Consider the following 26,955-nt stretch of genomic DNA (forward strand, 5'->3'; position numbering starts at 1 on the left):
TGCCCAGACAGACTATTTGAGGCACACAGTTTAGTCTGTACATTATCGCCATGAGGCATGTTTTGTTGTGGATCTCAAATATCCCTTAACTCTCTTGGTGCCAGGCGGTAGTGCGAGCACCCTCCCTTTAAATTGCCAGAGCCGATCTGGTCGGCCTTTAACGATCCAGTCGGAAGTTGCCAGAGCCGATTACATCAGCCGGCTTAACGTTCTGTGATATACATAATTTTGAGGCAACCTATAGTGACGTGCATACTTTTGTTACAACCTGTAGTAAAGGGGCTACACGTTATTGTGTGCCTGGCCTTGCTTTGGCAGTTCTAAGAGGGTGTTATACCTTTCACAAGAGTCATTTCCTGTGTTTACAAATACTGCTAACCGGTCAGTAAGAGATTGCTCCTTGCAGTGAGCGGATTTGTGGCAGGAAAATGACATGTTGTTCACGTGATATTTTTCAGCAGGTATTGATGGCAATAAATTAATGCAGTGTTTGGAACAGTGCGAAGTTAACATGGAAGATTTATCGGATAGCGATAGGGAATTTAGTTCAGAGAGTAGCGACGAAATTATACCGGACACGTCCGCGGAATCACCGCAGCAAAAGAAGAGACGTTTAATTGTGTCTAACAGCACTAAAGCTACTCTGAATATGGTGGTAGATGAAACTAGTGATAACGAATATGATGATGATGTCTCTGGAGCACATTTTGTGGAAATTTGTCCCAATGAACCCGACAACATTCCTCAACCTCCTGTCTTCTTCAAGGAAGTTCTTGGACTTAAACATGGCCTACCGTCTGATTCTCCGCCCATATCATACTTCAATTTACTTTTCACTTATTCTCTGCTAAACCTTATAGTCACATATAGTCCTTTATCATTACCTAAATGCAGGTCTCCACGGGCCAAGTGTAGCGTGCCTGCCTCTCACCCGGAGGTCACGGGTTCGATTCCCGCCCATGTCGAGAATTTTCGCCTGGTCCTGAGGTTTGGTTCGAGGTTCACTCAATCTAAGTGACCCTAAGTGATTGCAATTGAGGAGATATCTGAGGGTGAGAGGGCGACCCTGGTCTGGAAAACCAAGAATAATTACTCAGAGGATCCGTCTCACTGACCATGATTCACCTCGTAAACTGCAGGTACCGAACTGAGCAGCGGTCACTTAGTAGATCAATCACGGCTTTAGTGCCATAAATTTCTTAATTTCGTAAATTCTGTTGTATTGTAAAATTATTTTTCTAATATATACTACAACCGAAAACGAGAAACTATTTTTTCTGAAAACAAAAACGATAATATCAACTACTATTTTTTACTTATTGAATAATTCAGAATTATTTAATACTGTGTTGTCCGCACGTAGAAGATTTGTTGTCAGTATTTGCCAAACATCGATACATACACGCGAATTTTATCGGTGAGTAAAATTGTCTTGTTTTTACTAGAGACATATGTTTGAATTTTTATTTTTTACGTTTTTATTTTTCTCATTCAAATTAATTATTCTATAGAATTGTATTTGGGAATACATTATACATAATTACGTATATTCTTTTGTATCGTAAATTATTTTTTCAAGGTAGATATTGAGAGAGAAAATGCGAAAATATTTTTCTCTTCCTGAAAATAAACGTTATCGACAACTATAAATCAACAATAAAACGTCTTTGACTCTTTATATCACTCCAAACTAGTTTCTTATTCTACATAGTCGATATGTAGAAAATTTCATGCCGGTATTTGCTATACACCGGTAGATATACGCGAATTTCAAAATACATGTATTTCCACTGAAAACGGCCTGGCACTTTACAGTAGTAGGATGGAGGTGGAGCTCTGGCCTCTTCCAGCTGATGGGGAGCGGCCGACCAGATCGGCTCTTGGCTCCAAGAGGGTTAACTTATGGACATCTATATTTTTAAAAAGTATAATAAAAACAGATTTGTTTCATTTTTGTTTTATTCTCTCTGGAATGACCTGCCGGTGAATCAACAAGCACTGATAGGTCTCAAAGTTCAGTTAACTTTGAATAATCATAAAATCAAATAATTTAATGATCACTCCAATAATTGCAGGTGAAGACTTACCCTAGCCCGTAATACATTCTGTACTTAGCGTGCTGCACACAGTTAGGGAGCAACATCTTTACATAAAGATATCAGCGAAGCTCACCGATTAAAAATGACGGCGACTATAGGCAAACCTGCAATTTTAATCAAAATTGGCACACACATGACAAAATACTATCCAGAGAGAAATATCGTGGGAGTAAGACACACCTAACACCCCTAGGGGTAGAATGAGGAGGGAGTGATATGTAAAAATAATAGAAAATGATCTATATTAGTGTTGAACCCATATTTTCAGAGTCGCTGAGATGAATAGTGACATTAGGATGACATTTAAGTCCAAGTTCAGCCACCATCGGCATGGGGAGTGAGAAAAGCAGAAAAATGAAATGTATAAAATGACCGAGATTATGTATGTACACTATGTTCCAGCATAGCTCTCAACCAAACTTGGTACACATAAAAGCACCCCTATGGTTGAGGGCTGGGAGAGAATGACATGTAAAAATCATTGAAAAAGACCAATATTAGTGTCTTAATTCTTTTCACACCAGGCAAATGCCGGGGCTGTACCTTAATAAGGGCCACGGCCGCTTCCTACTCACTCCTAACCCTTTCCTGTCCCATCGTCGCCATAGGACCTATCTGTGTCGGTGCGACGTAAAGCAAATAGCAAAAAAGTGACTAATTCACATTCTTCAGGGTCACTGAGATGAACTGTGACACTCTGGATGCCATTTAAGTCCAAGTTCAGCCTCCATCGGCATGTGGGTCAGAAAGAATGAGAAAGAAAATGTCCAAAATGACCAAGATTAGTATTGAACTCACAGTTTTTGGACTCGCTACGCTGATTGGTGACAGTCCCAATGCCAGTTGAAATCGTGTACATCATATCTATAATGTGACATCTAAATACAAACAGTTATCACTGATTTTTATTATATGAAATTATCAACTACTTCCCAGACAATCTGGGCTGCCAAAAGGGCGAAGTTCTATGCGAAACAAAATAACCTGTAACTAACACATCAAATAAAATAACAAGTCTAAAGCTACAAAACAGTACATAAAAACCAAGCGAGTAGCTGCGCCGTTTGTGTCATGTAGCTGCCAGCTTACAAATGCAGACTGTATCTTAATTACAACCACGGTCACTTCCTTCCCTCTCCTTGCCTTTCCTAGCCCATCATCACATAAGACCTATCTGTGCTGGTGTAACATAAAACAAATTCTAAAGGAAAAAGTATGTGAAATATCAATCAATGTCACAACAAATAAATCTATAAGAAATCACTTCACACATAATTAACAGCTAATACAAATCCTATCTGTTCAAAAAAAGTACCTGGGCAGTGCCCAGAGTAATTTTTTACCAAGACACGTTATCTGACCTATTTATATTAAATGCTGCAGAGCAGCACTTGTTCTCTAGTGAGTGTATATGATTTATTCATTAGAGACAACACAGAGTATACAGAGTGTCCACCAAATTCAGATTTTAAAATTCCCTGTCACTTCTCTGTTTTCCAGACACAAAAATAATTTTTTTCCTGACTCATGACTAAAAATAAAATTAGAAATTAAGTTTCCAGCTATGATGATAATATTGAAATACATTTTGAAAACTTACTATCCAAGAAATAAATGTGCAATTAATGTGCATATTAAATTTCAAAACTTGAAGTAAAGTTTTGTCTAATTAAACTGTGCTTCTGCCATCACCTTCCTCTTCTTTTCTTGGCAAAAACCCATCCCTAGTTACACACTATTTCTAACATACCAAGGATATAGAAATTGAAGAAATCTTACTTGGAATGAGTGTCTGAGGAGAGATGTGTTCATTGCAATATTTAGGAACCCACCATCCAGCCCCCAGAAGTAAATTTACTTTTATAACCTAATGTCAAGATAAGCCAGTTCTCGTCATCTCTTTCAAGTTATTTAATCCATTCCGCTACAGTGACGGGTACAACTATCAAGAGTTCTGCATTCATTAAACCTAGACCGGGCGCGCCAATTTCTGTCACACTACCGGACGCGCGGTTGATTTCGTCAACCAGTTACATTTTAAGTCGTTTACAGACTTCCAATCGCATAAACATTTCATTTAACGGCGTTGTATATTTTGTTTCAATGTTATTCTCCAAATAAAATTAAAAATTTGTATTAGTGATTAATATGAATGTACTTAAAACGGATAATCATGAACACGTGAACTAATTCTGATAGGAACATGAATACTTGCGCCTATTAAATGAGTTAAGCAGTAGATACATAATTAAATTAAAATAATGGTCATATTTGAATATTTGCACAATTATACAATGAAATGATCAGATATAATAGAAAAAATGACTGGATGAAAAATAAACTTTGTTACCATGTCCGAGAAATCTTAAACACCTTCTCCCCTGAGCAATGCCATTATTTCACCGCGGTTCGCAAATTTAGCATCGCGCTCACGGCTGTAATTCACTTCCTCCTGCTTCCTAGAAATGTACAAATTAGTCCAGTTTAATAGTTCATCGACCATCTCAGCGTTTATGAACTGCATGAAACAGTCAATTTCTCTTCATACCTTCCTTGCCTCCCCTTCCAGTCCTGGTAGTATTGTTACAATATTCCTTGCTTTTACCCTTGAAGTAAGTTTTGAAAAGTCCGTCGTGGATCACATTGTTCCTCCATCTGCCCCAAAGATAAATTCCCTTTTGTTATCGTCTTCATAGATCTCACTGTACGAATCGGCCTCCTGCTCCGTATCACTGTTATGATCCTGATCTGATACGTTACAATTTCCTCCTCCCTATCCGAAATAACCGAGGCAGAGTCCTCTATTTCATCAGACAACTGGCTCAAAATGTCAGGTATGTCTTCATCATTGACAAAACGAGACCTAAAATAGAAATATACTACATGTAATTACGCCTGACTTTGCCTAATTACTCGAGAAGTACAGAGGAAAGAAAATTTTAAAGAAATACATCTTACTTACACGACTAGGCGCACGGTTGACTTTGTCAACCAGCTTCGGGTTCCAAGAGTTCGCTCGAAATAATTACACACGTATCGCTTCTACTGTTGTCGAAACTCGACTGAACTGAAGGTCAAGAGTGAGAGCAAAGGTATTAGTTGCAAGGTGGTGAAAGACTGACAGTTCTAGGAATTACGGCGTAAAATAGCGCGCTGGTTGACAAAAACAACCAGCGCACCCGGTCTAGGGTTAACATGCAATAGAGTAAATTAATGTATTATTTGGGTCCACCTTTTCAATACAAAATGTAAATATTTTAAATTACATAAATGATTAGGGACTAGTTTCGACCTACTACTAGGTCATCGTCAGCCTAAAGCAAAATTAAAACACAAATATTGAAGAAATTAAACAATGTAAAGACACGTACGGTCTCGTAAAAGTACATACCATGTGAGATATTGTGCAGCACTATGTTAAAAAATAACTCTCTGAAAGAGATTCATAATAAGTCCAGCGCATATTAAAAAGATGTTATAGATAGTAATCCTTGAGTTGCTGGAATATGCTGGCTCCTTTAAGATGCAGGTATCCAGTTGAAGAACCACTGAGCCGAAGTTACGTCATTTATTTCTGAATAAAGTCCAGTGCGCACTAAAAGATGTTATAGAAAAGAATTCTTGAGTTGCTGGATAAGGAGATTAGAATATGCTGGTTCCTTTCAGATACTGGTATCCAATTGAAGAACCACTGAGCCGAAGTCACGTTGTTTATTTACGATTAAAGACCAGTGCGCCATATAGCATTAAAAAGTTGATAGGGATGGACATTTTTCAGTTGTTGGTCAAGGAATTCAACATATGCTGGCTTCTTAAATTTGCTGCTGTATATTCGAAGAACAACTGAGATGAAGTTACGTCGTTTTTTAAGATATTCATAGACGTAAAAACACATGCCTTTCCAGCATCCAGAACAGAGACTGAGAGAAATAATGGAAGATCAATTTGAAGAAGAACAACATGGATTTAGAAGAAATATAGGAACCACAGGTCTAGTTTTTTTTTTTTATTCAGGCAGCTATTGGAAAAATTTTGGGAAAAAGGGAAGGATTTGATAATAGTGTTTTTGGATTTGGAAAAAGCATATGGCAGGGTGAAGAGAGGAAGAATATGGGAATATTTAGCAAAACATAATGTCCCAGAAGCACTAATTAAGAAAGTTCAGATGTTGTATGATGGTTGTGGAAGTAGTGTGCAAGTAGGAGATGGAAAATCTCAGTGGTTTAAAAGAACAAGAGGTGTCCAACAAGGGAGTTCTCTTTCCCCATTGCTCTTCATTTCATTCATGGATACCATTATAAAGGAAAGAAATAGATTAGGAAGATCTTAATGCATTTGTTTTTGCTGATGATGTTGCCATTTGGAAGAGAAACTGAAAGAGATGTTCATAAGAGATTGGATCTTTGATGACGATGATGATGCCTGTAGTTTAAAGGGGCCTAACATCTAGGTCATCGGCCCCTAATGGTACAGAATGAGACAAAATGAAACGACAAATTAAAAGCCCAAAAACATCCACTGACCACAATTCAAAACGTGAGGACGAAGAATGAATAGATGAATATGAATTTAAAACAATCAGTGGAACCGACCCACAGTGCCTCACATGCACAGAAGCGGGCGAAGAACAATAGTATTACTAACCAACGGACTGCTTCTATAGCACAATACTGAACTGATGATACATGTAGTCGAAAGGGGTCCAAAATCCGAGTCAGCGGCCCCTCACAATGGTACTTATCGTTAGGAAAGTAGAACCATGGTATTTGTCATGTTGCAGTACTAAGCAAGAGTAGCGTAGACTCGCAGTATTCCACACATTATGGTACTACTCACAGGCAATGAAATTCGCACATGTATTACAGACCTATGCTGTTTCGCACATTGTGGCGCCGTTGACAGGCAATGCAAACCTATGGTGTTCATCACATAAGGGTACTAACTACAGGGACTCGTACTATCCTGTGGTGTTCCTCATATAGTGGGTACTAATCATAGGCAAGTCAGAACCACGGGTTCCCTCATCCCACGGTGTCGCTCATATAGTGCTACTAATCACAGGTACTGTAAAAGCCATTGTGCTCTCATTTGCTACTAATCACAAACCTATTTGGTACCCAACAATAGTGGTACTACGCGCAAGTAACAGCGACTCATGGCGTTCCCTGCGTGGTGGTACTAGTCACAAGTAGTTTCATGGTTCTAATTAGATCATCACTGGGTTGCCCCTTTTAGTTGCCTCTTACGACAGGCAGGGGATACCATGGGTGAATTCTTTGTCTGCGTCTCCCACACACAAGGGATTGTGTGTTTGATCCGCGAGAGGTATTTTATTTCCCTCAAGTCTGCCGGCAAGCTGGTTAGGACGCCCCTATCCACCACCTGGGATGTGCCACGTGGTAGTATCACCTCTCCCCCTGCTACACCAGCGTAGTAGGTTTGTGGGACTGGATCTTTGAACACCAAGTTTAAAGAATATAAGTTAACTGTGAACAAGAGCAAAACAGTGGTATGAAAGTTAGTAGGACAAATACACCTTGTAACCTCACCCTCAAGGGGAAGAAGATTGAATGTGTGAATACCTCTAAATATCTGGGGAGTACAATATCAAATGTAGGAAGTGCCAAGAACAAAGTGTTGAACAGGGTGCAAAAAAGGATACAACTTCTTCCATCATGTATGGAACACAGTAGGGGACAAGAGAGTTCCTCAAAGGGCTAAACAGGCCCTGTTTAAGACTTATTTCCTGCCCATCATAACGTATAGTCTGGAGAGTTGCATCATAAATAAAAGAGAAATATGTCAACTGCAAGCTGTTGAAATGAAGTTCATTAGATCAGCTGTACAGAAAACAAGGAAGGATAGAATTAGGAATGATCAGATACGAAAAGACCTGTAGGTCAACCTGACCATGGAAGAAAGGCCGAGTGTTGGAAGGCTGAAGTGGCTAGGACACGTTAAATGGATGCAGGAGACTCGAGCACCAAGGAAGTATTTTGTAAAGATCGTTCCGGGACAAAGACCAATTACACGTCCCAGAAAAAGGTGGTTAGAGGAGATAAGAAAAGACCTAGAAAAGAGAGAAGAAACATGGGATGCCTTAGAGAGAAAAGAAGCATACCAGGACCGTAATAAATGGAGGCACATTGTTCTTAAACATCCTACCCAGATCGCTGGAAGAAATTCATGATGATGATAAGTGCATCTCAGAATTGTGGCTCCGAACATGAAAACAATTGTGAGGATGAAGGTAACTCCGTACAAAACCTCACCTCATCGAACAACTGGAACTGGAATTTGGCCAGTAATGTTCCGAAAGGCAATGCATGCATGTAAAAAGGTACAAGAAATTGTACTTCAACTTGCTGGATGTGACATTGTAGAATTCTAGCTACATATATGTCATGTACAGCGTGAGGAAAAAGAGAATGAGCTTCTGATAATTCCGAGTCAACGTTGTGGAGCAAATTCTGGAAGATGTCACCCTTTCTGAATATGCCACTAGAGGATGTTCATCTCAAGGTAGCACACCAATGGGAATACAGGGAAGGCACTGGGGTCATTTTACTGAGAAGATTGCTCCTACAGCAAGTAAATCAGCCCCATCAAGGAGATGTAAAGTCTGTTTTGAGCGTGGAATCTGGAAGGAATCTTGCTTCGAGTGCAACAAATGCAAAGTTGCCCTTCACGTGGATGGATGTTTCAAGGTGTACCATACCTTAACCCTTTCAGACCGTGTACGCACAATTGTGCGGGTTCGTATTTTATTTATCTCTGAGCTTATTTGATGTTTTCTTGGCGCTAGACTGGACTGCAGTGCTTGTGGGGGACACGTAGCATGTACTTCACTTGTTTTTATTTAGCGCTTGACCACCAAGGGGCAGGAAGAAGAGTTAAAAAATACAGTTCATCGGCAAGATGGCGGGAAGCAGTAATGCCTAAAATAAGTATTTATTTATTGCATTCATATTAATCTAGAAGCCCTACTGAATATCAGAATATAATCAATGAAGTGTGTAAATTATTTAGCGAACGTAAATTGTGAACTTACAACATCGTACGTGATACCAATAGGTTTTGAATGTTGATATGCACAAGTGTGCAGGCTAGGTTTCCCTGTAGGCAATGCACGTAAGAGTGCTGGGTGCTGCCACCAAAAGACTGTGAAGGTAGAACCCGTACTCTACGTGAGAAATGTAATGTATAAGATTTTAATTGTTTAAAATACATTGTTCCACACTGTAAAATAGAACATTTGATCATGTACATGTGTATATTCACATGTACTGAGCTGAATTTTCTTATTTTTTAAATTTTTTTTTGTAAGTAGTGAATCAAGTCCTGACAAGCACAATTGTGTGGGTTCTGTTTTTTAGCTGAAAGTTCTCATTTTGTAAAATAAACTGTAAAAACATTTATTTGAGAGCATTTTAGTAAGTTTTTGACATACAAACAAAAATTCAGACCTCCAGTTTTCTTTCAGATCCAACGACAGGGTGCTGCTGCCAAAAGGGCAGTAAAAGCAAAACTCGTCCTCAGTGTAGAAAATGTAATATTTACTTGTGTATGAATGAAGATTTAATTGTTTTAAATTATTCCCCCACTGTAAAATAGAACATTTGATCATGTACATATGTATATTCACATGCATTGAGGTAATTTTTCATTTTTGTAGGTAGTGAATTAAGTCCTGACACGCACAATTGTGCGGGTGCTTTTTCTCAGATGTTAAATAAACTAAAAATATATGTATTTAAGAGCATTTTAGTCAGTTTTTGACGTACAAACAAAAATTCACACCACCAGTTTTCTTTCAGGTCTGAAAGGGTTAAAAGATTTCAATTAATTGTAGGAAGTTGAACTGTAACTCAAAATGTTGTTAGTTTGATGCAGTATGCTTTTGTAACCATCTTAGCATCCATAACGTAAAATGTAAAAAAAAATAATCATATTCCAAGGTACATATATACATTATCATTATAGACAGTTATGCCTTTCAGCATTCAGTCTGCAAGCCTCTGTGAATTTACAAAATGTCACCACAATCATCTATTTGAAACTAGTGCTGTGGCCTCATTTAGTTCTATACCTTTTACCTTTAAATTGTTAGAAACTGAGTCTAACCATCATCGCCTTGGTCTCCCTCTACTTCTCTTACCTTCCATAACAGAGTCCATTATACTCCTAGGTAACCCATCCTCCTCCATTCGCCTCACATGACCCCACCACCGAAGCTGGTTTATGCTTACAGCTTCATCCATAGAGTTCATTCCTAATTTAGCCTTTATCTCCTCATTCTGAGTACCCTCATGCAATTGTTCCCATCTGCTTGTACCAGCAATCATCTTGCTACTTTCATGTCTGTTACTTCTAACTTATGAATAAGATATCCTGAGTCCACCCAGCTTTTGCTCCCATAAAGCAAAGTTGGTCTGAAAACAGACCGATGTAAAGACAGTTTCATCCGGAAGCTGACTCCCTTCTTACAGAATACTGTTGATCACAAGTGTAAGCTCACTGCATTAGCTTTACTACACCTTGATTCAATCTCACTTGATATATTGCCATCCTGGGAGATCCCAAAACCAAACCAAACCCCATGGCACTACAGCCCTTGAAGGGCCTTGGCCTACCAAGCGACCGCTGCTCAGCCCGAGGGCCTGCAGATTACGAGGTGTCGTGTGGTCAACATGACGAATCCTCTCGGCCGTCATTCCTGGCTTTCTTGACCGGGGCCACTATCTCACCGTCAGATAGCTCCTCAATTCTAATCACGTAGGCTGAGTGGACCTCGAACCAGCCCTCAGGTCCAAGTGAAAATCCCTGACCTGGCCAGGAATCGAACCCGGGGCCTGCGGGTAAGAGGCAGGCACGCTACCCCTACACCACGGGGCCGGCTCCTGGGAGATCACACAACCTAAATACTTGAATCTACCTGTTCCAGCTTTGTATCACCAATCTGACATTCAATTCTGTTGAATTTCTTACCTACTGACATCAATTTAGTCTTCGAAAGGCTAATTTTCATACCATACTCATTGCACCTATTTTCAAGTTCCAAGATATTAGACTCCAGGCTTTTGGCACAATCTGCCATTAATAGCAAGTCGTCAGCATAGGCCAGACTGCTTACTACATTTCCACTTAACTGATTCCCTCCCTGCCACTTCATACTTTTCAGCAGATGATCCATGTAAACTATGAACAGCAAAGGTGAAAGATTACAGCCTTCTCTAACTCCTGTAAATACCCTGAACCAAGAACTCATTCTAACATCAATTTTCACTGCAGTCCAATTGTCAACATAAATGCCTTTGATTGATTTTAATAATCTATCCTTAATTCCATAGTCCCCCAGTATGGCGAACTTTTCCCTCGGTACCCTGTCATATGCTTTCTCTAGATCTACGAAACATAAACACAACTGTCTATTCCTCTCATAGCTTTTTTCAATTACCTGGTGCATACTGAAAATCTGATCCTGACAGCCCCTCTGTGGTCTGAAACACACTGGTTTTCATCCGTCTTCCTCTCAACCCCTGATTGCACCCTCCCTTCCAAGCAGAGGGATATAAAGACTAAAAACAACAATATGAAAAATAACTACTGAAGAAAATGCAAAAGGTCACGAACCATAAGGAATACCACACGTACAAAGAACAAGGTAGCTTAACCATGTGGTGATGCAGACAATACAGCTAGCAGCCAGGTTTTGAGATCACGCTCAGGCAATATAAACTGATATGAATGGCAGCTTGGGATTGGCTGGATCAAGACCGAACACATACAAACATACTTCACAAACTCAAAATCTCTGAACCAACAAACAATTTTCATCTAACAATGATTGTCACTTCTGTCGTGTGTCCTTCGTGCTCCTCGCTGTGCGCCGCCTGCTCCGCGCACGCAACAGCCTGGATTGTTCTCGACTCTACGAGACGTTTAGTCTGTGCTTGCCTGTTACATCAGCCAGCTATATAAAGGCGCTGCCTTCCAGCCACAGGGGAGGACTTGCCAGTGCCCAGCACCAGATTACGCCGAATGTCGAACACGGAGGCTATCCCTCTTAAAAAGGTGTCTCGAATAGGTGGACTAATTCTGAGTGTTTGAGGTTTCACCTCGGGTTACTGCCTCCGCTCCCGTTTCCCGCAGCCACATCGAGCCCGATGACAGTATTCCCTCAGTCCCACCTAGGTCAATCACATCAATTAGTATTCTACTAATTACACATTTCAATGTCAGTTCCTGACAAGTTACAGAAACAACTAATATTCTATTAGTGCAAGCTTTCGCTACTGATTACACTTGTGACGGTATAGAGCAGATAGTTTTCAACTATCAAGAACTCTAGCTTTTCAATGGACTTTCGCATCAAGATAGATTCATGTATATATGTATATAAAGTGAACATTCTTTTTGAACTTCAGTCTACAAGCAACGTTAACTGTTTATAATTTTCATACTGTTTCGAGGAAAGTTTTATTTGAATGTATGTATATATGTTGTTAAGACTATCTGAAGCAATAAAATATAGTTGTGTTCCTGTATACCTGTTCTTGTATACAACAACTTAATTTCAAATCCTTTTCTGGTTTTCCTGTGATTTATCGAATTCCCCAGTTTTCCGTACAGGTGGACACCCTGGTATACAATACACAAATAATGCAGTTTACCTTGACACACCTCTTCAAACTCTCAAGACACTCATTTATGATGATGATGATGATGCTTGTTGTTTTAAGGGGCCTAACATCGAAGGTCATCGGCCCACACTCATTTTTTTTTTTTTTTTGTTATTGGCTTTACGTCGCACCGACACAGAGAGGTCTTATGGCGACGATGGGATAGGAAAGGCTTAGGAGTTGGAAGGAAGCGGCCGTGGCCTTAATTAAGGTACAGCCCCAGCATTTGCCTAGTGTGAAAATGGGAAACCACGGAAAACCATTTTCAGGGCTGCCGATAGTGGGATTCGAACCTACTATCTCCCGGATGCAAGCTCACAGCCGCGCGCCTCTACGCGCACGGCCAACTCGCCCGGTACACTCATTTATTGCACCAAATCTTGAGGTATTGAGGCTGCTGCTTTCACTAAATCTACCTTTCAGGACTCAATATTGCAATAAGGTTTAGAGCAGTCCTTCTCTTCTAAAATGTCCCACAAGTGATAGGCCAGTGAATACCATATATTCTAACGTAACTAAAGCACTTTTTTAAAAGAAAAATGCAGGCAAAAAGTTCGGGTGCATAAATTACTCAAGGAATTCATTATTTAGAAATTATTTACAATTCATTTACATTTAAAAGATGCAGCAAATATAATATAAACACAGTTGGTTCAACTCATTTGCGGTTGTCGTCATTTGGCGTAAAATTCTGACGCAGGACTCAATATCGCAACAAGGTTTAGAGCAGTTCTTCTCTTCTAAAATATCCCACAAGTGATAGGCCAGTGAATACCATATATTCTAACGTAATTAAAGCACTTTTTTAGAGAAAAATGCAGGCGAAAAGTTTGGGTGCATAAATTACTCAAGGAATTCATTATTTAGAAATTATTTACAATTCATTTACATTTAAAAGATGCATCAAATATAATATAAACACAGTTGGTTCAATTCACTTGCGGCTGTCGTCATTTGGCGTAAAATTCTGACGTGAGATATTTTCTGAAAAGTCAAATAGGACACATCAGGTAAGTTAGGCATGTGGGTTTGAAGTACTGACACTGGAAAATATTCTTCCCATTATGAGCTGTCAATACAACCTGAAGTGAAATAAACATGAACTGACAAAAGTACAATTCATGTAGTGTCATAACAATGACATACCAGCAAAAAAAAAAAGAAAACTGTCCAACATGAGAAGGGCTGGGCATCGAAGGAGGGAGCCTGTTAGATTTCTCCAAATGGTTCGTATTCAATCTTGTACGAGTGATGTGTCCATCCACCCTTTTCCTTTGATACAAACGTGGATCGTTCACGGAAATCTTACTTTAGGCAATGTTTTTCGTTTCAGAACAATGTAAGGTGCAAGCTTTCTGCCATCAGCCATTACAGCAAGCATTGCAGTTACATCGTTTTTCGCTTCCAGCAGCGTGCACGATAACACTCAATGTATCTTATTATTCGACTTTGTGGCATATAAGTAAGATTCTATTAGAATAACATTTATTGTAGCCACCTATTCAATACAATTCACCGTTTGTGGTGATCAAATTCTAAGTGATTTATATACACTACATAGGTACATGTTTCGCCCTGTTTTGGGGCATCTTCAGCCTATTGTCAATCTTAAGGTCAAGACCCAGGTCTTGTCTGAGTTAAACATTTGGAACCAATTTAAACAAATATGACCTTATACTAAGAATCTGCCTATTTTCTGTAAATAAAAAAAGGGCCTTACTTTAGGTGATATGTACAAAAATTATAAAATGTGCAACTTAAATTAAAAAACAAAATTTGTTACATGAATACATTTAAAACTATCTAACAATTTAACAAACTGTACAAAGCAACAAACTGGATCTCTTCATCACTGGATGAATTCGTTAGGTTGATAGTTCGTCAAAAACGTGAACATTTGTTTTTCTCCACTTTGGATCCAAAAATACTGGGATGCGTAAATTATGCGAGAAAATATGGTAAAGATCGGGACTTTATAAGAGCCAACTGATAAACTCGGGTACAATGCTCTCCAGCCAATGTTATGTGGACTTTGCCTTGTGGGCGGATGCTGAACCCTGCTGGAATATCCGTAGCTGACCAATAAAAAAGGTGGTATTCAGAGGCTTCAAAACCTCCCCCAGAGTGTCACTTTGGTAGTTGTTGGCATATGTTTTAAACACTGCAAAAATGCAGTGACTTGATACCCTCAAATGACATTCCCCACCAAACCATCACAGATGCTGGATGGTGACCTCTTTACACTTTTGGAAATTTAGCAGCAGCTTCCTGAGAGCTATGTGCCTACCTCCCGATCATTCTGGTGGTACAATTTTTCATCCAGGGTGAAAAATATTCTCATCCCTGATGAGAATTCGGCAGCGACTACCATTTGCATGCTTCTCCAGTAGCCTCTTGGATCTCGTGGCTCTTATCTGTCCTGAAGCTGTTGTCAGTCACTGTCCCGTGCATCTTTGGTACACTCCAATGATGCTTGACACTATTCATGGAGAGATTATTCCTGTGCCATTATTCTTTGCTTCCAGAGCAGATTGCTCTGAATTCTCTCACTGACAGCTGTTGGTGGTCTGGTTTTGCACGACTAATTGGTTCTAGTTCTGTCATTGACAGGAGAAGTGTCTCTGTATCATTTAGTAGTTACCGTATTTACTCGTGTATTAGAGCCCCCTGGCTTTTTGAGACAAAGAAAATGAAAAAAAAAATCTTGCATACAAGGCCCCCAACATAATTCATCAGAGAAGAACAACAATTCCGCTTCGAAGCGGGTGCAAGCCTTACTGCAACTCCAATGATATCACACAAATGTATGAATAGTTTCGTACGTACGACCCGCGTAATGCAAACATGCATCAAAGTCATACGGTGCATCTGTGTTTCTCAGTTAAGAAATGTCCGCCTCCGTAGCGTAGGCCTAGTGCAGCTCTGACGGCGTCGCACATATAGGTGAATAGTTTCGAGTCTGACCTCACGCAATGCAAGCACGCATCAGTCATGCTATAATGTCCATTTTTTGTAGTTAATAATGTCCACCAGCGTAATGGTTAGCACAATTAGCTACCGTTCTCAGGGGCCTGAGTTTGATTCCTGGTACCGTACTGCCAGAGATTTCAGAACGGTAGGAGGGTTGATATGCGGTAAAAATGGTGCATGCAGTTCCCCTCCATTGGGGGTGTGGCTAAAAAAAAGCACCACCTTAGGAGGAGGAAACGAGTTTACTTTAGTTAAGCAATATTCACGGTTGTTGCTATTAATACAGCAGGCGAGATCATTAACAAAGTGATTGTTTAATATCTCGTAACTCGGGCCAATACACATAACTTTTTGAAGAGAAGAAGGTTTAAAAGGCGATTAAAAAATCCATTCATAATGATTGTTTTACTGGAAACATACCTAACAAATAATAATACTGATTTTACGTCCCCACTAACTACTTTCACAATTTTTGGAGACGCCAAATAAAATATACTATGCGTTAATAAAAAATGGAGACAACGTACGTACAAAATTAAACATTACGGTAATTAAATGCATTGCTGCCACACCTGTAGATATCCATAAATGCGACAAGCTTTCGTGTTTTTTAAAATTTTTGCTCTTTCCATTGTGGAACTTCTAGCACTATTCGGGCACTTGGTAGCATACCTGACCTAAACAATGTGGTCTCTCTTATCTCAATTACAGCTGTTTAGGGAAATGCTGATGTGGTAAATGTAGAAAACAAGCATGAAATATAATTAAAAATAAAGGTCTGGCTTTTAACAGCCGCAGTTATCCAAAGAATGCTTCTTTTTTTTTTTTTTTTTTTTTTGCTAGGGGCTTTACGTCGCACCGACACAGATAGGTCTTATGGCGACGATGGGATAGGAAAGGCCTAGGAGTTGGAAGGAAGCGGCCGTGGCCTTAATTAAGGTACAGCCCCAGCATTTGCCTGGTGTGAAAATGGGAAACCACGGAAAACCATTTTCAGGGCTGCCGATAGTGGGATTCGAACCTACTATCTCCCGGATGCAAGCTCACAGCCGCGCGCCTCTACGCACACGGCCAACTCGCCCGGTGAAGAATGCTTCAAGTCACCATGTATTGCATTTGGAAGTACAACTCGTAATACTGTATATGCTAGTTATCAGCTGGTGTGTTGGCACACTTTCCACAGCACGGCTTTATTCAGAAGGGGTGACTTCCGCTACACATACACCAACTGGGAATAACAGACACCATCTCCAGAAACCATTTATGAATAGATTATCACTTTCTTGGACTCTATAGTCGGGAACAAAACTATTTTTAAAAGTTTCCTTTTCTCTTCGGGGTCGAGTATGAAGTCAGATGAATCTTCGCAGCATGTTTTTACGACCGAATGCCCTTACTGATGTAAACCTCATTAGAGGAGCTAATGAGATGAAACGAATTATGTGATAAAAGAGTAACTAAAACTGACTATTTTTGCTCCATATGTAGGCCAGAAGTCATGTGTTCATCATTTCTTGTCTTTTTAAATTTAGAAATACTGCCTTCCAATGAAAATAGCCAGTAAAACTCAGAATACATCCAAAATTTTGTTAAAGAACAGTGTAGAATGTTTACATGTACAATTTATAGCTCTTTACAACCTAAAAGTCATGTGTTCACAGCACAAAATTTGAGGTTATCACATATTGGACCCTCCTTACATTTTTTGGCTGTAAAAGTGGGGGGAAAGGGGGTCTACTACGTGAGTAAATATGGTATTTGTTGTTATTTGCTGTGGTCCCAACAAGTCAAAAATCTCCACGGGAGTCTTGTTACACTTGTGTAATGCAATCACTGCAGTGCAATTCCCTTTGACTCCCCACTCTAGACATATTAAGTGGCAACTGACCTTGGGAGTATAATGTTATGCATCAAACTGCCAGTGTGCCAAACTAACATATTTTAGGGAGCTCTGAAAGTTAGGGACGGAACATACGGCAAGCCTAACTAGGGATGGCAAGGCATGCCATGCCAGTGAGGGTGTCTTATCAATTCATCACTCACCTAAGAACTTTCCTTGGATATTGATTTAATTCTTCTGCTTGCAGCATGCTGGTTTCCTCCTCTTCACTGTCCCCACTGAGGTCTGTAATAACAAAACATCTATCAGTGACAGCAACAATGCGCATGAAACCTATTATTAGAATTCCAAATTTTAAAAATCTAGAACATTAATATTCAGGGCTAAAAGTTCAGAGAATCTTGCACATTTACACTGTCAAATTGAATTTGTCAATCTTTGCTATGTATAAAGAAAACTTTTTTTAAATATGAGCAATATTGAACTTGAAAGTTCAAGTATAATACTGTTACTATACATTTTCTTTCAATTTATTATTCCAATTTGTTTTACGCCCCCCCTCCCCGCCACTAATAAATGGACTTCCCTTTCATGCTTGCCAAAAAAAAAAAAAAATTATTGAACATATAATCAGACACAACACTTTCATCATTAAAACATTCTTGAAAGGAAAGTGTTGGGGAAGAAAGGAAGAGGACAGCCTAGGAAGAAATGCTTCAAAGACACCGAGAAAAGACTACGGTGTGACCATTACATGAAACTGGACAGGACAGCAAATGACAGAGGAGAGTGGTCACATCAACAAGGCATTGCCTTTAGGATATGAGTGTATCTGCACTTATTTTTTCCTTCCCATTACTTATACTGATCCGTCAAGTTCCTTTTCTCCTTTTGTGTTGTCCTGTGTTCATCATTATCTCTGTGTTCATCCAACTTTGTTTTTATCCTACACTTCACAAATCAAGACTGTCAATTTGTCAAGATGGTCCCTCATTGAGTGTTGAAGTCAAAGTCAGCCAATCTGTTTGAAGACTGCAGTATATGAAGATGTGGAGACTGTCTCTGCTCTTACGAGTTTTCTTCCTACTTCTCCCTCTTCCAACTGACCGTCATTGCGTCTATTCTATCTGTGTGTTCTTTTCTAAATATGATTTGATCTGCACTTGTTTGTTCCTTTCTATTACTTATAATAAATCTTTGCCTCCCGCACCAAGTCTTGAAGTACAATGTAAAATGCCTTTTCTATCTAAGGAGGAGTCAGATCTTGTGCTGTAGTCGTGAAGAGCTCCAGAAAACGCACTGCATCTTAAATGTAACACACCTGTGGCAATCAGGGAGTTGCAATCGGGGTAGGTTTGTGTAGTTTGGGAGGTCCTGGTGACAAATGTGTGATCGCCGTCTTGCTTGAGGAGAGGCTGTAAAGCAACTTGTGTGTTGCATTTGCCAGACAAGGTCAAAATGGGCGAAGTGTTCAATTAAAACAGTTCACTGCAGATAATTGGAGGCAGGACGAAGAATTCATTCATCTGGTCAATCCACCTTGCTGGAGCTCTTCCTCGGGTCCTTGTTCCTTGCACTTTACACTCTACGATCAGCCTCTCCATATTTCCAGTCCTCCTTGATATGTGGCCAAAGTGTTGCAAAGAGGCCTGGCTAATGAGCCAATTCGTTTTACGCCCCCCCTCCCCGCCACTAATAAATGGACTTCCCTTTCATGCTTGCCCAAAAAAAAGAAAATATTGAACATATAATCAGACACAACACTTTCATCATCTTCTAGGACAGGAGTGTTCGTCTGGTGCTCGGTCCAGGATATTCTTAGAACTCGGCGGCATACCCACATCTCCATCCCTTCAATCTTCTTCCTGTCAGCTTTATGGATTGTCCATGTTTCAGCTCCTTATGTGGTGATGGCTAAAACCAGAGCATTTACCAGTCTGAGTTTGGTGTTGTTAGTGATGGCTATGTCTTTCCACATCTTTGTTATCTTCGCCGTCACATTGCATGCCACTGAAAGGTATCTCCTGATCTCATCTGAGCAGCCCCCATTGTTCGTCCTTTGGGCACCAAGATAAACCAATCAGCTCACCACCTCAAAGCCTCCTATTTGTCTCAGGTGTGGTAAGTTGTTGTTTACCCGGTCCACGATCATGAAAGTTGTCTTGCCAACATTGATCTCCATTCCACACTCCCCACTGGCTTTTGTGAGTAGGTCCATGATAATCTCCATCTTCCTGGCGCTCGAAGCTATGATGAGGGTATCGTCTGCATGCCTCAAGTTGTGGTCGTCTTTCCTCCTATTCGAAAGCTTGCTTGCCAGTCTTCCAGCACCTTCCTCATAATGTGCTCTGAGTAGATGTTATAAAGCAGAGGCAACAGGATGCACCCTAGTCTGACGCCAGCCTCGGTCTTGAATGATCCTGAGAGACCATTGTTGACATGAACATGGGACCTGTTGTTACCATAAAGTGCCTTGACTAGATTTATGAAGTGTTCAGGAGTTCCCATGTCCTGCAATATATCCCAGAGTGCATTCCATCTCCCTCTGTCAATGGCTTTCTTGTCTGGCTGGTTCCATGGCTAAATAGTTAGCATGTTGGCCTTTGGTCACAGGGGTTCTGGTTCGGTTCCCGGGAGGGTCGCGAATTTTAACCATCATTGGTTAATTTCACTGGTATGGGGGCTGGGTGTGTTTTGTCTTCATCATTTTATCCTCATCACGACGCGCATGTCACTTAAGGGCGTCAAAATCGAAAGACCTGAATCTAGCAAGCTGAAGATGTCCTCGGACACTCCCAACGCTAAAAGCCAAACGCAATTTCATTTTTCCTCAATGGCTTTCTTGAAGTTGATGAAGCACAGAAATATTGCAACGTTGAATTCTCTGGCTTTTTCGATTATCTGACGTGTAGTTGAGATCTGTCCTTCCCTGGGACAAAGCCTTGCTGTTCCTATGCAATCTGTGGTATCAGAAAATTCTTGAGCGGCTCATTGAAGATCTGGTGGAGGACCTTGCTAGCGTGTGATATCAAGGCCACAGTGCAGTAATTGCTGCAATCGGTGTGTGTTCCCTTCTTGTAGATGGGGATGAAGATCGACGGGCACCATTTGTCTGGCCACTTCCCTGTCTCCCAGGCTTTCCTGCACAGATCTAGCAGCACACCTACTCCAGCTTCTCCATTGCTTTAAGGGTCCACTCCACATGACTCCACCAAAGGTATCTTATTGCATTTTCCACCTCTGATCTCATGATTGTTGGCTCTCTCTTTTCTTCTGGGGTATTTTGGATTCTTGTGGCTCGTGCCGTATCATCCTTGTACAGTTTCTTGCAGTAACTCCTTCACACTTCGGCTATGCTGTCACAATCCGTTTGCATCAAAGATGACTTGGGTTGTTGCCTTAAACTCCTTGGACAAGTACTTCACCTTTCTGTAGGGCTCCCTGGATTCATGTTGGTCAGCATGGTGCTCCAATTCTTTGCAGATGTTTCTGAGGTGGGTACTCCTGTCTTCTCGGACCCTGTCTTAATTCTTCTGTTTAGCTCCCTCAATTTAGCTTCGTTGTCTTTATGGACTTCCCATTCAGACTCAAGCATTCTTCTTTCTTCAACCAGTGTCAGTGTATCATTCCTTCTCCAGTGCTTTCTCTTTGTGACTGAAATCGGTTCACATTTCTTAGCTGCTTCTTCAATCCAGCATTTGACCTGCTTCCACGACTCATTGGTGTCTTCAGTCGTGTGAGGTATTGCTATAAATATCTTAATGGTAACATGTAACATATACATTTATTTTATTATTTTTGAGGAACAAAGTTACAACTGACTTATTAATAGAGTAATTTGAGTGAAAATTATTTTTATCACAGTAATCTAATATTTCACATGGAAGTGATCAAAAGTTGTCTACAACAAGAAATTAATAATATTAATAATAATAATAATAATAATAATGTTATTGGCTTTACGTCCCAATAACTACTTTTACGGTTTTTGGAGATGCTGAGGTGCCAGAATTTAGTCCTGCAGGAGTTCTTTTATGTGCCAGTAAATCTACCGACATGAGGCTGGCGTATCTGAGCACCTTCAAATACCACCGGACTGAGCCAGGATCGAACCTGCCAAGTTGGGGTCAGAAGGCCACCACCTCAAACATCTGAGACACTCAGCCCAGCAACAAGAAATTAACATGTATTTGTAGTGTACAGTATGTAGGTAATATGTGAATGAAAGTATTTTCATGTGCTATAAATAGTTCCATATGGCAAGAAAAAAAATATACAAATGCAAGTTTAATAAACATTGGAATTACAATTACAAGAAATAAACTAGAATTTTGGGAAACAAGGTAGAAATTGACCTCCTTTTTTTATAGAGTAATTCAGTAAAAGGTAAACTACAGCAACTCTTATAGATTTAAAGCAGTTTTGAGATGGAAAGCAATTAACTTATGTTTGTAACGTAGGTGAATATAATCAATACCAACTAGTCTAGGTCTGTATACAAAATTGTTTTCAAATTTGAAGACAAATCAGTTAAAACTCATGTTTTCTAGAAAAGTTAACTTCCCTTCAATTTCAACACTGTGTTTTTCTCTTTCAATTTTCAACTTTTTTCTTTTTTCCTCCAGCTCTTTCAATTGTAATTCAATTTTCCTTTTCTCCATTTTTTTTTCCTTTCCTCTTCCAATAGCTTTTCTTTTTTTATTTCCCAGGAATGACTGATACCTTCTTCTTGAAGCTCGGATTGAGGTCAGCACACTTCTATAGATAGCAACATTCCTTGAACCACCACCATGTTTCACACTATCACAAAATATTGTTTAGGGCACAAGTGATTCTTCTAGAGTAGAATCTGCCAAGAGCTTACTGAAACAAGTAAAATGTTCTGAAAAAAAAAGAAAAAAAAAAAAAAAAAAAGAAAAAAAAAAAAAAAAAAAAAAAAGGGTTACTTCTAAGAATGAGTTCAAAAATCTCTTGATCACCATGTTGGAAAAACTTAGAGAGTTTATGTTTACTGACAGAAAAGCCTGTCTCAAATGTGTTACCATGGGCTAGAAAGAAAAAGTTTCATTGCAGACCAGAGATCTTCATATTTCTCATCTGCTCCTAAAAGATTGTAGTAAAATTCATTCAATCCCAAATCATCTGTTTAGAAATGAAGTCATTAATTGTTTGTTGATTCCTGTACTGTTCTGAGCTTCCTCAGTTACAAAACAGAACTGTCGTTTGGCCATTTCAGCACTTTTATCACATATTCTTGTATGACTGTGCAAGTTTTCAAGAATGAAATCAATCCTTTTCATTGCCAAACTGGATTTGAGCAATATCATTTTAGGGTCGAGGGCAGTAAGACCCCTTGTTAAGTGTGACTTTAGAGGAATTTTCTCTCTGAGTTTTTCTAACATGGTGATCAAGAGATTTTTGAACTCATTCTTAAAGTAACTTTTTACTTTTCAGAATATTTTACTTGTTTCAGTAAGCTCTTGGCAACCTAACCATTATTGAATTGATTATTTTAACCATGCCAGTTCAATTTTGTCTGTACTGACTTACATTTAATCTATGAAAACACTTTCCGCCTTGTAATTACTTCACATTTTATTATATTACCTCCCGTACATATTTTGAGAGGTCAACTGCTCCCTTCCTCAGCAAAAATTCTTGGACTTGCTATTATATTCTATGTCTTAACTCTACCCTACACCCTTCATTGCACAATTTAAACATGCCTAGTATTAGTAAAGTTTTATTTTATTCACTTTTTCCAAATTTGTTCTATCTTGAAGTCACTGACACATTTGTACAACACTATCATCAATAGGATGAATTATACATAATATTTTGAAAGCTTTAATGCATCCCTTTTCTGTGTCTAACTAAACTGTTCAATCATTTATCCCTACTATATCATTTAGTAACGAAACCATTCAAAATTAAATTTCACAAAAAATGAATAAAATTCTATTAAATCAGTCAATATATGCAAAAATGTTCAAAGGCTATCTGCTCTACTGTTAAAAAAATTCTACTTTCCGTAAGTCCTATTCCTTATTTAACACTGCTAAGGTTGTAAGATCTTTCATATAAAACTGCAATTTCTCCTGTTAATCACGTGCGACCATGCGAGCCATAACCATGAAGTTCTTCTCCCTCCAGTTTCAAATGGTATGCAAAGTTTGTCAAAATAAAACAAAATTCTGCTTGTCTAAACCAAAACAAACATGCCCTTGCTCCAGTACTTGCTTCCATTGACCTTACGAGGAGAACAGCTTGCTGCTTGGATGCTATGCTGCAGGTTACATCTGTTTTGGTTAGACAAGCAAAATTTTGTTTTACTATGACAAACTTTGGATACCAGCTGAAACTGGAGCAAGAAGAACTTTATGGTTATGGCTCGCACTGTTGCACATGATTAACAGGAGAAATTCCGGTTTTATATGAAAGAACAACCTTAGCAGTGTAAAATAAGGAATAGGACTTGAGGAAAGGAGAAGTTTTTTCAAGAATAGAGCAGACAGCCTTTCAACATTTTAGCATATACTGACTGATTGAACAGATTTTTTTTTTTTTGGTGAATTTTAATTTTGTAAGGTTTTTTACTAAATGACATAGTGGGACTAGCAAATGTACTCGTGCTTTTCTACGGTATTCTACATTGTATACGGATATCAAGCAAATTACTGTACATGCAGTGAATAAGATTTTTTTAAATTACATGTCTCTTAGCGTTATCCAGAAACAGCAGGGGGAGGTTCTCATACGTTTTTTCCTATGTAAAGTGTGAGTTGCGGAGTTGTGATAATTACGGCAGGATCACTTGCCTACTACCATTCACAATCGAATAGGTAAATTTTCATTATAATGGGAGGCCCCATTACCTAATGCGCAGCCACAGTCAATTTTGGGGAGTTTTCGTTACAATGGCAGGTGCCCTTTCCTACTTCCAGACAGATTACAGTTGAGGAGTTTTTATTATAATAGCAGGCATCTTCCCTACTGCCAGTCAAAACTGAGTTGTGCTGTTATCATTATAATGACAGGGCCCTTTTCTTAATGACAGTCACACCGAGTTGGTGAGTTTGCATTGTAATAGCAAAGCCACTATGCCTAATACCAGTCACGCGTGGCTGCGAGCTTGCACCCGGGAGAGAGTAGGTTCGAATCCCACTATCGGCAGCCCTGAAGATGGTTTTCCATGGTTTCCCATTTTCACACCAGGCAAATGCTGGGGCTGTACCTTAATTAAGGCCACGGCCGCTTCCTTCCAACTCCTAGGCCTTTCCTATCCCATCGTCGCCATAAGACCTATCTGTGTCGGTGCGACGTAAAGCCCCTAGCAAATACCAGTCACATTTTAGATGGGTAAATTTGTTTACAATGGCAGGCACACATGCCTACTCTCAAACACAATCGGTTAGGGGAGTTCTTAACAAAATTGCATGCTCTCTTGACTTCTGCCAGTCAAATCGAGAAGGAAATTATTAATTACAACAGTAGTCCCTCCATACTAATGCTAGTAAAAATGAGTTGGTGAAGGATCACATTCCTACTGCCAGTCAAAATCGATGTGGACAGTAATGGTTACAATAGCAGATGTCCTCCTGCTAAGAATCACTATTGATTTAAATATTAATTATAATGGCAAACACACAATTTCCACATCGCTACAAATCGACCTCAATGAATATACAGTATATAGATCGACATACGAAGTATATGCATGTTTACAATATTGCAAACCTTCATTTACAGATTAACTGCTGCTAAACGATACATCATATCGGCAAAGGGATTGTATCGTAAGACACCTCATTTAGCGGTCTAAATGGCTGGTTTTGATATATTTTCTCCTGTCTCATCTATTTATGGATGAAACTGAGTTACGCGCGTTGAATAGGGTGAAATTTGGGCAAGGTTTTCTCACAGTGCATTACTCTCGGGTACTAAGATGACAGCTACAAACATAGAATTTGGCACATGTATGGATACTGGGTGGGCCGAAGTTCGTGCAGAATGAGATGTTTCTAAATTTTGTATAAGTGATTTGAACTGCGAAATGTACGTATCCAAAGAGCAAAATGTAGGTATAATCGGGAAAAAGAGACAAATCTAACATATAAGGAATAGTGATAGAATCATGAAATTTGGTCCACATATGGCCTTTGATCGTGTCGATGTGCACACCAAACTTTATGATCTTATCTTTCCTACAAGTGTGTCAAACAATGAAATATACTTGTAAAAATCACCAAATATACGAACAATCCAGAAATATGGCCAAATCTAACGTATAAGGGAAAGAGATACGACAAAAAGTCATGGGACCAAAGTTGTAGATTACTCCAAATTGAACAGAGATTGTGCTATCGGTTTTGTGATACGACTTATCGTTTAGCCAACAAAAGGAATCTCTGCGCAGTCATTAAAATTGCCTCTATATTTCAATATTTTTGGGGGTAAAAAGTGAAAAATTTTAACATCTTGGAATTTTTCTGTCGGTTACAGGCTAAAAGCTATAATTTTGCCAAATTTCAATTTTCTACCTCGTCTCCCGAATGCAAGCTCACAACCATGCGACCCTCCCCGCACAGCCAATTTGCTCAGTAATTTGAAAGGTAGCAATAAAGTGTTTCTACTAGTTTTCTCATATAACTTCCTCGTTTTGCAGGTCCATAGCAATATGGTAGTAAACCATTCATATAATTGTTGCTAGTCAGTAAAGTAACTCACCAATATTATCAAGGACTTTCTTCTTCTCCTCCAAACTAACTTCTGTAATTAATTGCACTTCTGATGTATCTGACAAAGCTTCCTCGGAGCTATTCTCATCTTTATATTGTGCTTCACTGCCACTGTTGCCAGTACTAACATCACTGTAAGAATGTTCTTTCTTTGTTTCAGACTTAGGCATCTTTTGATCATTATCAATGAGTTCTGCAGATCCATTGCCCAGATGAACCACAACTGGCTCAATTCCATTGTCATCCATTTCCATTTTCAGTTCTGAAAAAATAAAAGTCATGTTAATTTATAAAAAATCAGGAATGACATCAGATGTGTACATAAATACATATTAATAGTGGGCTGTCTGAGAAGTTCTCAACAGAGCTATGATGGAGCAACTTGTATGTAGTTGGACTACTTGAACCACTTCATGCACATGACAAAAATGATCTCTCTCAGTAAAGTGTGTCTAAATAAACAGAAATTGTGTATTCTTAGCAAGTTTTAAATCTGAATAAGCAAAGTTGCATTTCTTATGGAATTTTAAAATAGACAGAGAAGCACTTAAGCTACAGAAAATGATGGAGGAAACTACAATGAATAAAAATTTTCTATATCTGTTTTTCCCTACCTTTAAAAACGC

The 26,955-nt window shown here is 39.3% G+C and overlaps 1 protein-coding gene across 1 annotated transcript in view; it reads right to left on the bottom strand.

The window, feature by feature from the left end:
• Window positions 1–26,955, bottom strand: part of Rrp45 (exosome complex component Rrp45) — a 127,522-nt gene that overhangs the window by 7,692 nt on the left and 92,875 nt on the right. Inside the window, exons 7-8 of the mRNA XM_067144212.2 lie at window positions 26,319–26,591; window positions 17,795–17,876 (exon numbers count right to left, since the gene is read on the bottom strand). Of these exons, the coding sequence (XP_067000313.2) occupies window positions 17,795–17,876; window positions 26,319–26,591 (355 nt within the window). The remainder of the gene's footprint in view (window positions 1–17,794; window positions 17,877–26,318; window positions 26,592–26,955) is intronic.

Source organism: Anabrus simplex, chromosome 3 (genome assembly GCF_040414725.1).
Source record: "Anabrus simplex isolate iqAnaSimp1 chromosome 3, ASM4041472v1, whole genome shotgun sequence".
Taxonomy (NCBI): Eukaryota; Metazoa; Arthropoda; class Insecta; order Orthoptera; family Tettigoniidae; genus Anabrus; species Anabrus simplex.